General features: G+C 43.2%; 1 protein-coding gene across 5 annotated transcripts in view; it reads left to right on the top strand.

Annotated features, from left to right (window-relative positions):
- The window catches only part of RGL1 (ral guanine nucleotide dissociation stimulator like 1), a 254,758-nt gene extending 238,127 nt beyond the window's left edge, over window positions 1-16,631 (top strand). For all 5 annotated transcript variants that reach the window (XM_042924546.1, XM_042924547.1, XM_042924550.1 and 2 more), the window contains 4 exons: window positions 4,448-4,634; window positions 8,403-8,657; window positions 12,859-12,973; window positions 16,174-16,631. In XM_042924546.1, the coding sequence (XP_042780480.1) occupies window positions 4,448-4,634; window positions 8,403-8,657; window positions 12,859-12,973; window positions 16,174-16,361 (745 nt within the window). In that variant the 3' untranslated portion in view covers window positions 16,362-16,631. The remainder of the gene's footprint in view (window positions 1-4,447; window positions 4,635-8,402; window positions 8,658-12,858; window positions 12,974-16,173) is intronic.
- The last annotated feature ends 569 nt before the right edge of the window (window positions 16,632-17,200 follow it).

Here is a 17,200-nt window from a genome sequence, read left to right as displayed (position 1 = left end):
CAGGAAACAAGGGTTGTCATTTGATTAATAAATTTGCTCTTGCCTTTGAAGACCTATACCTGTGTCTGATCCCCTGGGTGTCACACTCCGCATTGCCAGGGACGAGCAAGAACAACGACTAGGGCATATTGGACAGTTTTTTGGGGTTTTTTTTTTTTTTTTTTTTGGTGGCAGGGTGGCCTGGGAGCCATGCTGACCTGACAGATCCCAACTTTCCACCTCTTATCTGTTGTGTGAACTTCTGTGTCATCATTTGTGAGACCAGAATAGTAATGTTCATCTCAGTGGGTTGGTGCACGACTGGTGGGGTTGTAACGCTTCTCAAACACTGCCTCGCTTTCAAAGGGTACCTGGAGAGCCACCGTTATTTTTTCATGAAACAACTTTCTGTTACTGTCTTTTTTAGCCTTTTTTTTTTTTTTTTTTTTTTTTTTTTTGGTCAGGATTCTGACTGTTTCTGTGGGTTTTTGCTACTTCCCAGCACTGTCTATCCACCTACCTCAGTGATCCCCAGTGAGACATGGAGGCAAGGATGGCACATGAACTTGGGTATTGTCATGTTTCCAATTAACATGTGCAGGTGCTTACTGGTGTGGATGGCATGATGTCCCACTAATGAAGCTGCTCAGGCTTCCACCTGATATCAGGTGACATCTGAAGATTACACTGGGACATGTGATTTTATTGAAAGCATTTTGAAGGTAGTCTTGATATCTTGCCAAACCTCTGTCCAGATGCCTCCCCTGGCCCTCCTGAACACCAGATTTCTGAGCTCGTGGGTTGTCCCCTGTGAGTTTCCATAGCGTCTTGCTATCTTTTCATGGCTACAATCCTGGAGGAGAATGAACTCTCTCGTGAGGTAACCCGAGGACCTGACCAAGCCTTGTCAGTTGGTAAGATGGACACCTACACAGGGAATCAGACTCCTCAGGAGGTGAGGCCAGGGGTGCCAGGCATCTTGATGGTCTTCTGCATGAGAAATAATTGGAAATTTCTGGACCTGCTATGGCAGTCAGAGGTCTGCACAGGTACATCTAGTCCTTTTTTTATTTTCTGTTTTGGAAGTTTATTCATTTATGTTGAGACACACAGAGAGATAATGAACAGAGGAGAGGCATAGAGAGAGGGGGACAGAGGATCTGAAGCAGGCTCCATGTAGACAGCAGAGAGCCCGATGCAGGGCTTGAACTCATGAACCGTGAGATCATGACCTGAGCTGATGTCAGACACTTAACTGACTGAGCCACCCAGGCACCCCAGGTAGCCCTAAGTGCTAATGCCTTTACCCCCTTGCTTTTCCTTCCCTGTCCTCAGGCAGTAGCCACTGTAGATGCATTTTGATATAACTGCTTCCCACTACTTCTCTCCAACCCAGCTATCCATATTTACTGTGCCGGGTGCTCTAGCACCCCGGGGTCCTCTCTTTGCATCAAGTCTGACACATGCAGAAACTCTGCAGAGATAGTTTCATGAAAATCTAAAGTTTCATGTAAGAGGACTGTGAGGGTGCAGTGCCGTGCATGAAGTGTGGTAGACACGGAGTACATTCTCTCCTTGGTGAAATCTTGCCAAGATGCTTGAGTTAAAACCTTCGGTATCTGAGTTTGAACATTTATCATGAATAAAACAGGCCACATGGTCACCCTTTGTATTTCTTGTACGTATAAGGGTGATTCTATGCCATCGATTTCCAAAATATTTTATGATCTTAGCATTTTTAAAATGTGGAAAATGTACTCTTTGCTCTCCCCACATTTAATGATACATTTTCCAAAGAGGTTGGAAAGAATTTTGAAGCCATAAGGGAAGGTGTGCTTGCTCTGAAGGTCAGAGATGCCTAGTATTGAGCTAGAATTACCCTTTGTAAAGCAGAAATGACCTCATGGAATTGTGCAAATGGAAGAACCTTTAGTCTTTGAACAGTGTCGTTCAAAGCTAGAGTCTCAGATGACGGGCTGCGGACCACTAGTCCACAGCCTTCAAAGGTCTACCTCGTAATCACAGGGGTGTACGACAGTGGCATTGCTTTTTCCCCTGAAAATTGTGGTCAGAGTTTAGTGCTTTCCCCTGGAGCCCCAGTAAGGCTTGGAAGTCCAAGAAAGGAAGTGACATGGAAAATGGGGCAAGAGGTGGTGGGTCAGAGATGAGACAGAACAAAGACATGCTTCAGGTCTTGGAATTTGAGCTTATAATTCCTGAAATATTTAATGAAAAATCAGGCTCAGTGGTTCTACTCTTGTTATTTTGTCCAGTCAGTGCTTGTTGGGCTTGGCTGCATTTGCTAGTTTCTTTACATGCCTTTCCTTCTTGCGTCTTACCCTTCCCTCCTTTTACTCTTTTTCATGTTGTCTGTTAATGTGAACCCTCTCCGTCTTTGTCTGAGAAAGTCTTTATTTTGTGCTCACTCTCAGAATTCTGTTAGCTGGGTATGGAATTCAAGGGCGACCGTTATTTTCACTCAGCACTTTGAAGACAGTATTCCAGGTCTTCTCACTTCTGCTGTTTGCTTTTGAGATGTCTGCTATCTATTTACCATTCCTTTGTATTATGCCCATCCCCTCCCCACCCCCCCCCCCCCCCCCCGCCGCCATTGCTTTTAAGAACTTCTTTTGTCTTTGATATACCATTAGAAAGTTTAAGTGAGGATTGAGTCTTATTTATTCTATTCAAGATGTAGTTCCTGGATCTAAAGATTCATGCAGTTCATTAGTTCTGGAATCTTCTCACCCACCATCTCTTCAGATAAAGTCACTCTTCCATTCTCTTCATTGTCTTCTCTTGGAATTCTTCTTACACACGTCAACATTTCTTATTCCGGTCTCCATCTTTTAACCTTTCTTATTTTCCATGTCTTTATATTTTGATGCTGATTTCTTAACATTTTCTTCAGATCTGTCATCTTGTTTTCAGTGCTTCTCTTAAACAGTTATTTAATCCTTCCACCGAGTTTTTATTTTAAATCACTGAATTTTTTAGTCTAGAAGCGAATTTTTTTTCAAATTGTCTTCCTGTTCTTTTGTCAGGATGTCCTGTTCTTCTCTCCTGTTTTCAACCTTTTTTCTTCTGTCTGTAATATTTTAAACATATTTTATAGCCTGGTCTGTGGTAGACACTCAAACATTTGTCAAATGAATGAATAAATTATTAGTTTCTTTCTGTCAGTTCTTGTATCTGAAGTTCTCAAGAGTCTAATGTTTGTTGACTCCCTTTGGGTGGGATATTTCCTTGTATGTTTTTGTAATGTTGTATTATGAGCTCATCTTTAACAGAAAATCCTCTACATCCTGGGTTGAAGATGTATTCTTCCAGAAATGTTTTTTAATTCTGGTTTGCACAGAAGTATAGGTAGCAAAGTATAGCATAGGTAGCAAAGTTGAGTGAGGTGCTGGCCAAGATAACACATGATTTTAGGGGAGACATTTTTCTTTCACCCAAGCTCAGGCCAAGACGATAAGCTTCCTTGTTGTCTTCCCGTGCCAGTAGGAAGACATTTTTCTAGCCCATCTTTTTACTAAGGGTATAGCTCTTTGAGGGTCTTGGCTCTATAAGGGATTTCAATTTCATCTCCCCACCTTATATAAACAGAGGCCCTCATCTTTGGGTCTGTATATGTGTTAAAACCCATGTCCCTAGCTCCCCCAGATTGGTACCTCCCGCTCCCCACCCAGAGCAGCTGCAGAGTTAGCTCACATACTTCTGGTTTTCAGTTCCCTATTCATTTCTGGCCTGTAGGGATTTTCCTTACTGTATTGCAAGCTCAACTTTAAAAAGAGTTTTTATTCATTCATCAGTTGATGGACATTTAGGCTCTTTCCATAATTTGGCTATTGTTGAAAGTACTGCTGTAAACATTGTGGTACAAGTGCCCCTATGCATCAGCACTCTTGTATTCCTTGGGTAAATTCCTAGCAGTGCTATTGCTGGGTCATAGGGTAGACCTATTTTTAATTTTTTGAGGAACTTCCTCACTGTTTTCCAGAGCAGCTGCACCAGTTTGCATTCCCACCAACAGTGCACGAGGGTTCCTGTTTCTCCACATCCTCGCCAGCATCTACAGTCTCCTGATTTGTTCATTTTAGCCACTCTGACTGGCGTGAGGTGGTATCTCGGTGTGGTTTTGATTTGTATTTCTCTGATGAGGAGTGACATCAGGCATCTTTTCATGTGTCTGTTGGCCATCTGGATGTCTTCTTTGGAAAAGTGAAAGACCTCAGATTAATATGGCCTCTCATTCAGCTAAGCAATCTGTGTGTTCTTTGAGGTTGGAAATGACCTATTCAGATGAGATGTTTACTGTGATCTATTAGACACTTTATAGGAAATGTTTTCCAGTCATGCCAGGGCATGCAAGATTGGCAAAACAATTAAGGGGTTAATTAGCACAAACTATTGCTAAATCATGGATTCCATATTTGTAAACAACTGCCTGGCCTTATGTGTTCTGCAGACTCTTTCTGGGGTCGGACATGATTACCAGTAGCACTCCCACCAAAGAGCAGCCCAAGTCCACTGCCAGTGGGAGCTCTGGTGAAAGCATGGACTCTGTCAGCGTGTCGTCCTGCGAGTCAAACCACTCAGAGGCCGAGGAGGGCTCTATCACCCCCATGGACACACCGGATGAGCCTCAAAAAAAGGTATTCCCTCATTCCTTTCCCATAAGTCCTAATGTAGACACCTGACGTAGTTTAGTGGTTGCCACACGAGAATGTCTGTTTTCAAGTGTATCACTGTACAGTAGTTTGAAATTCATGTTTATAGGAGCTGTCAAAGTAGAGTTCAATCTAGGGACCCATTTCTCATAGAAACTGGTCCAAAAATAGTGAGCATATTGGTGTATTCATCTGGCCTTTGAAATATTGTCTTGGATCCAAAGGTGACTGAAGGACTGTGGCCTGTAACATGAGGTATACTTTATTTAGGACTCAGAGGATTTTCTTAGAAGGAGCACAAAGTCAAGAGACAGAGATGTGTCAGCCTTGTCTCTTGGTGTCATACTTTGTCTTTGCCATGCTTTTACCGCAATAATGTTACATAGCAAACCGCTCCAAAACTCAGTACTTAAAACAACAGCCATTTATTCTCTGTCATGTATCTGCTGGTTGGTTGATGTGCATTGGGCTTGGCCCTAGGTCATGGGTTTGGTCCAGGTCTGCTCCTCTCATTCTTCTTGGCATAATGAGGCTATCCGGGGCATATTGTTAGTAAGCTAAGACAAATGAGCAAGAGAGCAAGTCCAGCCCCATAGGTATGTATCAAGCCTTTACTTTGGTCATAATACCAACATTTTATTGCCCAAAGCAAATCATGTGGCCAAATCTCACATAAATAAGTGAGGCAGGGGACTCCTTCTAATGGGAGGAACTGTGGAGTCACAGGGCAAAGGACATGGATTCAGAGGGGCGTAAGGAATTGGTAGCAAGTATACAATCTACCATTGTATACTTTGAGAGGTGATAAAAGAATTCCCATAGAGTTTCCATTTTCCATGGCTTCATAAAGAAATAAAAATAGCAACAACAACGATAAGAACAAGATTTGTCGTAATCTTCTGTACACACCTGCTTTAATCTGTTGGTGAAGAAGTTTGAATCAGAAACATCAACTGTGATGTGGCTAGCATTTGCACCATTTGGGGGAGATTTTTGGCCAGCCAGACTTGCTGTGTAAGTGACTGTTAGCCCCTTAGCTTAAGCGTAAGCAAGTGAGGTAGAGTGTTGGTAAGAATCCCCCCATTTTGTTTTTTTTCTGCCATTCTATAAGAGGATCAGTGTGCAGTTTCACATTGTGTTGTCAACAACAACAGCAGTAGAGGAACCCTCAAGTGACCTTGTCACAGTGTAGCCGATCTAGGACGGACATCATACTCAGGACTCATCAGGCTGAGATGTCTCAGGTGCTGCCCCAGCTGGATCTTACCTTTCTATGTTGAAATCCAGAGGCACATCCTCTGGATATTGAAGGAAAAGCTCTGGAAACACCTTTGAGTCTGTTCTCCATTTTCCCATGCATATTTTTGAAACCGGAGATGTAATCATTCTCCATGGCTTGAGATACAGCTTTGAAGTTGTCAAAATCTGGAGTGAAGTATCATTCTTCACCTTTAGACACGTTCTAATTCTTTGTGGCCCCATTCCTGATGGTGGACATCATACAAATGACAATAGAGGTATATCACACGCTGTCCAGGAAGGGGGTGGAATCACCTTTATGCCTGTTGGTGCACTGGACATGTGCGAAGGTCCAGATCATCCCTCTTAAAACTACACAGTAGCCAGCCCAAGTGTGTATCATTTGCACACCCCTTGACTCCTCTCTTATCACACGGGTGCTTTAATTTCTTGCACAAGTCAGGAATTTTTATTCTTCAGGTTAACCGCCCTCAGAGGCACGAATTTCTGTCGGTTTAAAGCTGAATCATTGACTTGGATGCACGCACATGCTGGGCTGTAGTATCCTTGAATGTCACCTGGAAAGGCCTTGGTGCCCCCGCTCCCTGCATAGCGGGTCCTGGATGACCTCCACAGCCACTCCCTACTCTGGATCCTGAGCCTCAGGTGTCCCGCGTGCCTTCCACAGTGGCGCTCTATGAGATTGCTCTGTTCAGTGAAGTGTACTTAGCATTCCTGTCACTTCATCCCCCAATCATGGTTTTTAAACATTTATTTTCACACTTGCTCCTCAGAGCAAATTCTCAGCAAGACCTTAGGGGCGTCATCAGGTGGTCCGTTTAGAGCTTCTGCAACTCAGGCGTCTTCAAAGCTTTATCTTAATCCTAAGTGTCATTAAAATTATGGAAAGTCTAACAGAAAGAAAGGGGATTTATACAGAGGAAAAGGGAGGTGAAAAAATTGAACTAGTAACTGGACAGTGGACCCTCTTGGCTACTGTGTGTGGTGCACCTTCAAGCAAAGTGATGCTGTTGAAATTATGCACCATCAGTTCGCCCTCACACTGAGTCACAAAGTTGATTCACTTGGGAAAATAGACAAAAAATGTTACTAAACCATATTATAGAGCCACAGTTAGACTTCTACATATCCGAGTTGTCAAATCAGCTTGCTGGCTCTAATTAAACTAATCATATAGTAGAATTTAATGTAAATTTACGCTATAGGAAGACGAAGTCCTTAGGAAATAAACTGGGATAAACCCCATTTTACTTGGATGCTAGATAATCAGAATGCTAAGTTTCTGTATGCTTTTTCCTTGGAAAAGTAGACAGGTAGAAAAGACATAAGTAGGTTACTTATTTTTTAAATGACTTCTGAAATATTTGTTATATAATATATATAACAATTTAGCTTAACTCATTCTGAGAAATTATTTGTAATTTTCCACAATAAGAATTGATATTTAAAATGATTCAATTTAGGGTTTTTTTTTGTTTTGTTTTTTAACACAACCTAATGAATTTGGGCATCCTGTTTCTTTGGTAATTAGTCTTGCATAGTTTATGGTAACTGTAGTTAATTGGAAAAGCATCTCATTCCTTAAAAGTAGAAAGTAGAAAAGTAGAAAGTAATGGAGCTTCTCATAGGCTGTGTTCCCTCTCTGAATCTTTTTTCCCTTATCTTTATAATGCTCTGCATTTTGTTCACAAGATAGTTGGGAGAGCCACGTGAGATAAGATATATGCAAACTCATCACATCACAGTGCTAAACATCACCGAGGTAGTGCTATACTATGTTCATTTACCACGTTTTCATCAGCTTTAGACTGGGCCTTGGCTATATGCTTGCCGTGTGAACCTCGTCTTGGGAGTCAGGTAACTGGGGAGTATGTCATGATGGTGCTGCCAGTACTTTTCTCTCTGGATTAAGGTTCCTCACAGCAGAAAGCGACTGGGGCCCGGTGATCTCTAGGGGCCTAATGTTCCACGCAGAGCTGTAGAATCTGTGGTCCTTATCTTAGAAACTTCGACAAGTATAGACCTTTCTCTCCTGCTACAAAATCTGTGATAGAAAACAGATCGTGGTGGGCGTGTTAGGCAGCATTCCCACTCAGGGCAATGGGACTGGATAAGCTGTTGGTAAGTAAGGCTTTCCTCCAGCCCTTGTTAAGCTTCTGACTTCCTGCTGGAGGCCATGTTGCCTCTAGTTTCTGGTATTTGCTGCCATCTGCTGGTCACTTCCTTAAAAGCAGCTGCAAACGGGAATTTTGAGAACTGCCTTGCATCCGTCCTCACCTGGATGTAGGGGGCAAGTACTGAGTCACTGATAGGCATCTGCCAACAGGATACTTACCCCAGTGACAAGATGTGTGTGTGTGTGCTGTGAGCTGTTGTGGAGGAAGTAATTGAAGTTTATTCATCTCAGCATCTACCTCTGCTTTGAAGATTGTGAAGCGCGCCATTGGCCAAGGTTCTAATCTGTGTTCTTCTGGGGTGTGTTTACTCTTCCAGCTCTCTGAGTCTTCCTCATCATGTTCCTCTATCCATTCCATGGACACAACTTCCTCAGGGATGTCGTCCTTAATAAACCCCCTCTCCTCCCCTCCATCCTGCAACAACAACCCCAAAATCCACAAGCGCTCCGTCTCTGTGACATCCATTACCTCGACAGTGCTGCCTCCCATTTACAACCAACAGAATGAAGACACCTGCATAATCCGCATCAGTATAGAGGACAACAATGGCAACATGTACAAGAGCATCATGGTAAGGCCCTCGGACCGACACCCCTAAGTGTGTACAATATTAGCATCATGTAGGCATCTGCCCAAAATGAGTATGTACCAAAATCTCCCTGCGTATGCACCAGTAATATATTTATATAAAAATGTACATACCAGCAGTGGCCATAAAATAGAGTTTTCACATCTTAAAAATTGCTAAAACTTATCCCGGTCAGTGTCACTTTTTTCAAAACTCTCAATTTGGACAACTGAATGACTGTATCCCAGGGAAGATGCCACTCCTGCATGCCTTCTAGGAAGTCTTCCCGTGGAACCACATGTCTGGATTTATAATGAATTCCCATGCATTCTCAGCCGTGTGCTCCGTGGTGGCAAATCTTTCTCCTTTAGTCATGTGGAATCAAACTTAGTAAAGTGAATGATCAAGCTGAAAATACAGTTTGAGTCCACAAGGAACTCTGTAAATTAAATGAGACAGACCTTTTTGAGCCTCTTGTAAAAATTGTGTTTCTGACATACTCTCAAAACTGTCTTGAATTAATGGCAGGCTTTTGGAATACATACAGGTGTCTCCTGGTAATGACCTTGGGTGTGTATTTCCCGGAAGTGACTTCTTCGTTTATAGGCCACTTCATGCACTGAAGAGCAGGCTGTCATTTGCAGTGGGTCCCATCTCCCATCTTTATCACCTGCCTTCTTGGAGGGCACACGGAGTGCTCATGAGCTCAGCTCTGAACATGATCTGTATGCTGTCTTCTAACATTCCAAGGAAAAACTTTCCTAAAGCAGTCATAGAATCAACAAAAGATTTCTTGAACGTTGGATGTGTGCTTGTCACGGGGCCAGGCTTTGTGGATGGGGAGACGAGTGAGGTGTTTCTGTCTTTGAGGACCTTATGATCAAAAGGGAGATCATAAAGCAGTATTCAACATCTACCACATTCTCTAATAGAGGTCAGACCAGGTCGTAAAGGGCCTCCAGCCCTCATGAGGGAGTTTGTGTCCTACAGGCAGTAGCATCTCATTGAAGGCTTTTAAGTAGCAATCAGATTTGTTCACTGGAAAAGTAGCTGACATTGTGGAGACAGTGCTCTGGTGGGGGGTAGTGGGAGGTGAGGAAGTGAGTTAGGAAGCTGCTGTCATATTCCATGTAGAAGATGATGAGGGCTTGAACGACAGTCATGTGGCTGGAGACCATGTGGATTTTTGAAAGAATTTTACGAGGTAGAATTATAGAATCCATTAGTTTAGTCATCAGCTTTGGGTTACCATTGGAGGGGATGAGGAAGAGGGAAAACTAAAGGCTGTCCAGGCAGCTTGGTGGTTGGTGGTCCTACCAAGTGAGATGCAAGCTACTGGAGGAGGAGGAGGGTTTGGGGAATGCTTACACTGGAGGGGTCAGTAGGACATCCAGCTGACGTTGTCTAGAAGATGGGCAGAAACCTGGGCTGGTGCCAGGCTGGTTCTGGGAGTCGTCCAGCCCACGGGGTGGACAGGGTCACACAGGGAGTGAGGGCAGGAGGAGACAGAACTCAAGTGGGAGAGAGAATGGTGAAAGAACCACCGAGAAGCCATGCCATCAGTGTTAGTATCGTATTTTCAGTGTGGCTTCTTCACATGGCTTCTCTTATACGTGCTGACAGAGAAGTCCCCCCTCGAAACTCTGCAGTGACTCTGAAGTAAAAGCTAAGAAGCGACACACATGCAACCACGTGGATGGATCTCTAAAATGCCACATTGCATTAAAGAAACCAGACACAAAAGATTACATGCTGCAGGAGTCTTTTCTTTCAAAAATAGTCCAAACAAACCTGTGGTACTGGAAGCTAACCTCAGGGAAGAGGCACAGGGAATTCTTTGCATTCTCTATTTAAGGTACATGAAGGTGACACGCTAGTGTCATTCAATACTGTGCCATTTAGTACACAAGCCACATGTGGTGATTGAGCATTTAAAATGGGAATAGTCCAAATGGAGATGTACTGTGAGTGTAAAATATATACCAGATTTTGAAGATTTAGTACAAAAGAAAGAAAGAATTTCTCATTAGTAATTTTTGTATGGATTATATACTGAAATCATACTTTGGATGTGAGGGATTAAATAAAGTATGTTATTAAAATTAATTTCCCTTTTGAAACACTTGTTTTAATATGTCTGCTAGATTATGTAGATCTACTGGACAGGGCTGGTTCAGTATGTCAACCAAAGGCTGCATGACTGAGCTGTTGATACTGATTGTGACCCTTCACTCCACTCAGTACATTGGATGGGACAGAGTAATAAACACTCATGGAAAGCTCTTGGCCGTATCCCATCCTCATGTGGACACACTTGGGGAAGTTTAAGGTCAAGAAAATAAGGATAGCCTGGCTCTCTCCTTAGGTAGGTTTAAAGTTGACAACTTAACCCAATGTTAATCACCTTAGCCCCACATCCACCACTCTCCCCCCCACCCCAACCCCCCAGTTAAAGTGGGATCCTTTCTCTTTAACTTCATGCTTCTGGTCCAGTTCTATCCAACTGTGGGAGTATTTTTTTTAGGCTATCAAAACACATATTTCCGCTTTTAGAATTTTGTGTGCATCTATTTCTCCCTTGTAAAGGAGTATGCTGGATGTTTTGGTAATAGACAAATGAACAGGGTCTTTGTCGCTTACAAGCACCCCATTATAATGCATGTTGTTTATTGAATCACAAGTACCAGCTGCTGTTTCGGGACCAGAGGGAGACATCTAGGCCCTGCCATCTCCAAGTTCTCAGAGACAGTTTCCTGGAGGAAATCAGTTGTCTTCTTCTTCTTTTATTTTTTTAAATTGATTGGTTGATTGATTGACTGGCTGTCTCTCCTCTTACCTCCTGGTGAGAACAGCTTTTATTTTTAAGTAACAATAATTTGTGTGGTGTGTGTGTGTGTGTGTGTGTGTGTGTGTGTGTGTGCATTCTTTCTGATGTAAAGAAATCACTCAAGGGATGTTACAAAAGTCAGACCTCTTTTCCTCTTGCGCCAAGTACCCTGCCAATAGTTGGCTGAAGTGCAGAGATAAAGGGGAGAAAGTCAGAATTGGGGGTGAGGAGAAGCTTTACTTGGGCTTAAAAAATGGTAGATTTATTATTTTTGAACACCTAGGAGCTGATTTTTATTGAAGTCTAATTTACGTGCAATTACATACACAGATCTTAAGTGTTCAGTTCTTCGGGTTTTAATAGTTACCTGTATCTGTATAACCATCACCCCAAATCTAGATAAAGAACATTTTTCATCCCCCCACCAAAATTCCCTTGTGTCCCTTCCAATCAGTTCCCCTTCTTAACCCTAGTGAAGGTTAAGGTTCGTTATTGTTAATTTTCTAAAGCCATAGATTAGTTTTGCCTGTTTTTCAAAGAATTGTCTCCTGTACCACGTAATCTTTTGTGTCTAGTTTTTTTTTTTTTGCTTTTTGTTTGTTTGGGTTTTTTTTGCGCAACATGATGCTTTTGAGATTCATCCACATTGTTGCATGTGTCAGTTCTTAGTTTATAACTGCTAAGTTGTGTTCTAGCAGAAATATACTATAATCTCTCTGTCCATTCCCCTGTTCTCTCCTGTCAAGGGCGGTTCAGGTTGATTCCAGCTGGGGGCTATTACGGGTGTGAATCTGCTATGAACACTTGTGTAGAAGTCCTTTTGTAGACATAGGTTTTCATTTCTCCTGGTCAATACCTAGATTGCTGAGATCATGGCGTGATCTGGGAGATCATGTGAGATCATGTGAAATTGCTGGGTCATGGAGTCTCTTGTGCTTTTTGAAATGATCCTTGTGCAGAACTGCGGTCATTTGTAACCTCCAGGTTGTAACCTGGTGCCATAGCAGTAGCTCAACAGGTAAGGATGATTTTAGCCCAGAACCAAAAATGCTATGCGTTTTGCACAGTACCCTCCTATTCCACCCTGCCCCCCACTGGAACCTCAACCAGCGTGGACGAGATAGGCAAGGAACATGTTCTGTTTTACTAAGGGAAGACACTTGACTGAGGGAGTAGGTGATGGCGAGAGTAAGTGGCCCATCATCATTTGGCTACTAAGGGTGGGGCCGGAACTAGAACCCAGGGCTTCTGGCTCCTGGTCCTGTTCTCATTCCACTGGGCCATTACCCCCAGGAAGACACAAGGCAGCAAGAATAAGAGGGTCAAGAGGGCTCTCGTGAAGCCGAATACTTAGAAACCCATCCATTGTCTTTTCAGTTGACGAGCCAGGATAAGACCCCCGCCGTGATCCAGAGGGCGATGCTGAAGCACAACCTGGACTCGGACCCAGCGGAGGAGTACGAGCTGGTACAGGTCATCTCGGAGGACAAAGGTGGGCACACGTCGCTTCTCGTGGCAGGTTACCCGTGTAGAAGTCAGAGAATGAATATGGTGGGGTTTTTTAATGGAATCAAATAGGGGTTTTTAATTGTGTGGGGAACCCTGACGTCACCTCACTTGTAGACTGAAGCATCTCAAGCCGCCCCCGCAACAACCCTGTTTTGCCCACAGTTTTGCTGTGCATTCTCATGCCCATTCTCTATAAACTTTTTTTTTTAAGTTTACTTATTTATTTTGAGAGAGAGAAGGGGGGAGGGGCAGAGAGGAGGAGAGAGAATTCCCATGAGACTCCATGCTGTTAGTCGGAGCCTGACACGAGGCTTGAACTCACAAACCATGAGATTATGACCTGAGCTGAAACGTTAACAACTGAGCCACCCAGGTGCCGCTGCATGCTCTATAAACTTTTTATCAAGCATTCTTCTTGGAAGAGGTCTCTCCCTGTGTCAGAAGGTGAGGGGCGGTGGGGCCTATTGGGTCTTTGATATGGTCACGCACCTCCTTTACCCAATAATGTGTGTTCAAGTTGTATATGAACCTGTAATGTAGCGGTCCTTGAAATAATTTCTCATTTCAGTTAATCATGCATGGGAGGCTTATAGGTTTATCTTTCAGTTTATCTTTTAATCTTTTTTTATTAAAAGATTTTTGATGCTTTTTGAGAGAGAGAGAGAGAGAGAGAGAGAGAGCACAAGTGGGGGATGGGCAGAGAGAGAGGGAGACACAGAATCTGAAGCAGGCGCCAGGCTCTGAGCGGTCAGCACAGAGCCAGATGTGGAGCTCGAACTCATGAACTGCATGGTTGTGACCTGAGTGGGTGTTGGAACTGAGCCACCCAGGTGCTCCTCTTTTCAGTTTACCTTTATTCATGATTGATGTTCAAGTAGCAAAAGCTTCTAACTCCAGAATCTGAAGGCTCTTTATCTCACACTTACTGAGGCAAAGAACTGGTGATCTGTGAAATACTTCAGTATGTCTAGGAACCCATTGTTGGCAGAAATTCCTTTTAGGAAAACTGGGGGCAAATACTTACCCTGAATGTATCTATTTGCCAGTTTGAATTGGGGTTGTATTTGTTGAGAGGAGACAATAAGCTGGTAGGTAAGTTGTCTGTACTCTGTCACATCGGAGAAACTCAGTCATAAGAAGTCTCTTTCCAAGTGTGGTTATTGACTGAAATTAACCCTATCTACTGGCAGACCCAACACTAACCAATTCACACATTTTTTTTTAATGTTTATTTATTTGTGAGACAGAGAGAGAGAGAGAGAGAGAGAGAGCGAGCATGAATGGGGGAGGGGCAGAGAGAGAGGGAGACAGAATCCCAAGACGGCTCCAGGCTCCCAGCTGTCAGCACAGATCCTGATGCGCGGCTCGATTTCAGAAACCATGGCATCGTGACCTGAGCCAAAGTCGGATGCTCAACCGACTGAGCCACCGAGGTGCCCCCAATTCACACTTGTTCCCCAAGTATAGCGTAAAGAAGAATTTTAAAAGTTGGGAATATGAGAAGGGAGCAGCTGTTCACACTCCATTTGACCAGCAAATCCTCTAGGCTGTATCTTGGGCCCCGAGAAGAGTGGCTGAAATTAGAGTAGTACTTTTTCCTAGAGATGAAGTATATAGCCTCTGAGAAAATTCTTTTTCAATTACCTCTTGGGAGTTTTCTCAGTCATCCAGCGGACCCCTAAGTTGTGGGGCAAACCCTTGTCAATTATATCTTTTAATGTGGTTACAGTTAAAATTCTAAGCCTACAAGGTGATCTCTTGAGTTTTACCATGTTGCCCACGAACCAAGGCTAAGGTGAGACCAGTTGGTTTGAAGAACCAGGAATCCTGGGCCCAGTTTTGTCCACCACTTGTGTGGTCTTCGGGGGGCTGCTTGACCTCCTCGGGCCTTGGTTCTTAATTGGTGAAAAGGAGGCAGTACCCTACTAATTCTTCATACGTCACAGGACGGTTATCAGGGTGACAAGAAATATGTGCCCCAAAGTACTTTTGGAGGTATGCTAAGTGATCCGTAGTTGTGAGGTGAATTATTACTGACCCGGGAATATGGGGACATTTGTGCAAAATGTACTAGAGTCACTGAGAACCTGATCGCATAGGTCTCACTATAAAATTTCGGTGTTTGAAGTTAACATAAGCTTGACTGCATCCATTCTGCAATCAGATGCCTCTGGTGATGGCCTCCCCAATACTATTGCCCATTTTACCTCTTTTATTCCCGTTTGTTTTTTTAGATACCCATTACCCCTGAGTGCTAAATAGTATATATCTTCTTCTAAAAATATAAATGAATTTGGGTCGCCTGGGTTGCTCAGTCGGTGAAGCATCTGACTTTGGGTCAGGTCATGATCTCGCGGTTTGTGAGTTCGAGCCCCGCATCGGGCTCTGTGCTGACAGCTCAGAGCCTGGAGCCTGCTTCGGATCCTGTGTCTCCCTCTCTCTCTGCCCCTCCCTGGCTCACACTCTGTCTTTGTCTCTCTGTCTCTCAAAAATAAACATTAAAAAAATTTGTTTAAATAAAAAAATAAAAATATAAACAAATTAAAGTAACTTTGCTTGATAATTTCATATGATACTTAGAATAGTCCCTGTTCAGAAATTGCAGCTGTCTGTTTGGGAATCATTGAAGTAGACAACAGTTTAAATGTTTACAGATGTACTCTATCTTATATAGATGCTGTTTAGTATTCAACTGGTTTGATTTGGGATTACTTCAAAAAATATTTCAATATTCCAAGTAGAAGGTTCTGGAAAATGCTGTAGATTTTTTTTTTTTTCTCCCCTGTGTCATTGGATTCTCTCAGTCTCAGAAAAGTTGCATGCTGGAGTAGTAAAATGGACGATGGGAGGAAGGATACCTGGGTTCTAGCCCAGTTCTGCTGTTGACCAGCTGTGATCCTGGGAGTGTCATTTAACGTCTCTTCGCCTTTGTTTTCTACTGCACTTTTTTCTAGCTAAAATATTCTGCATTTGAACATTTAGTTCAATTTGAAATTGGGATTGAGGAGTGGTTGGAACTGATTTTGGGGGTGGTTGTCATTGTTTGGTTCAGTTCACATTCCAAGGACAAAGGACCAATGGTCCTTGCTTTGTGGCCAGACAAAATCCCCCCCCCTCTGCCACTGTCAGTGCTTGGGCTGACCTACACCAGCTGACTGCCTTCTCTCTCCTTCTCTCCTTTAGAACTAGTGATCCCAGACTCAGCCAATGTCTTTTATGCCATGAACAGCCAAGTGAACTTTGACTTCATTTTACGCAAAAAGAACTCCATGGAAGAACAAGTGAAATTGCGTAGCCGGACCAGCTTGACATTGCCCAGGACAGCTAAACGGGGCTGCTGGAGCAATAGGCACAGCAAAATCACCCTCTGAAGCGAGGGACCAATGGCCCCTTGCTCGCCAAAGGCGGAGCGGGGCTGAGAACAGGCCGTGGTGATTGCAGCGACCATCCAGTGTTAGAGGATCATTGGCGAAGTCCACAGCTATTTATTGAGTACCTCTGGTGTGGAAGGCACTATGACAGGCATCGTGGGGGAAATCGGAGATGAGTTTGACATGAAAAGGATGAATGTTTCACTGATTCTCTTTGACCTATTTGAGACTGAAATGCAAAATTATCCACTTTTATAAATAAATATATATGTACACATATTTGGTATGTATGTGTGTGTATATATATATACACATATATGTGTATATATATATGTATATATATATGTATATATATATATGTGTGTGTGTATATATATATATATATATACACACACATATATATATGGGACTTAGGGATATTCTGGACTATGGAAAAATGAATTTGCACAATGGCCTGGGAAGTTGAGGTCACTTTTTACAGGGAAATAGAAAGAACTGAAAACCTAGTGTCATACCTTCCATGTAAATGGAATCAATCCTAGGAATACAGAGTGTCCTTTGTGCCAGTATTATAAGAAGTCCAAACTGTTTCTATAAGGGAGAGAATGACTTTCTCCATCAAGTGCCACCAGAAGAGATCTGCAGAGGCTGGAACTGCCACGGCTGAATGAAAGGCCACTTTGGAAAGGGTTTGGATGAGCCAGTGGCTTTTGACCTCTGCCCGCATCTGCCGCTTTCTGCGACCCCAGGGAGGGCGAGAGAGGAGCATCGGAGGCCCATCGGACCCACTGGTCCAGCCCCCGTGACACCTCTGGAGCCAACGCAAGACCATTTTGGTT

Source organism: Panthera leo, chromosome F3 (genome assembly GCF_018350215.1).
Source record: "Panthera leo isolate Ple1 chromosome F3, P.leo_Ple1_pat1.1, whole genome shotgun sequence".
NCBI lineage: Eukaryota > Metazoa > Chordata > Mammalia > Carnivora > Felidae > Panthera > Panthera leo.
This window is presented reverse-complemented; position numbering and strand designations above follow the sequence as displayed.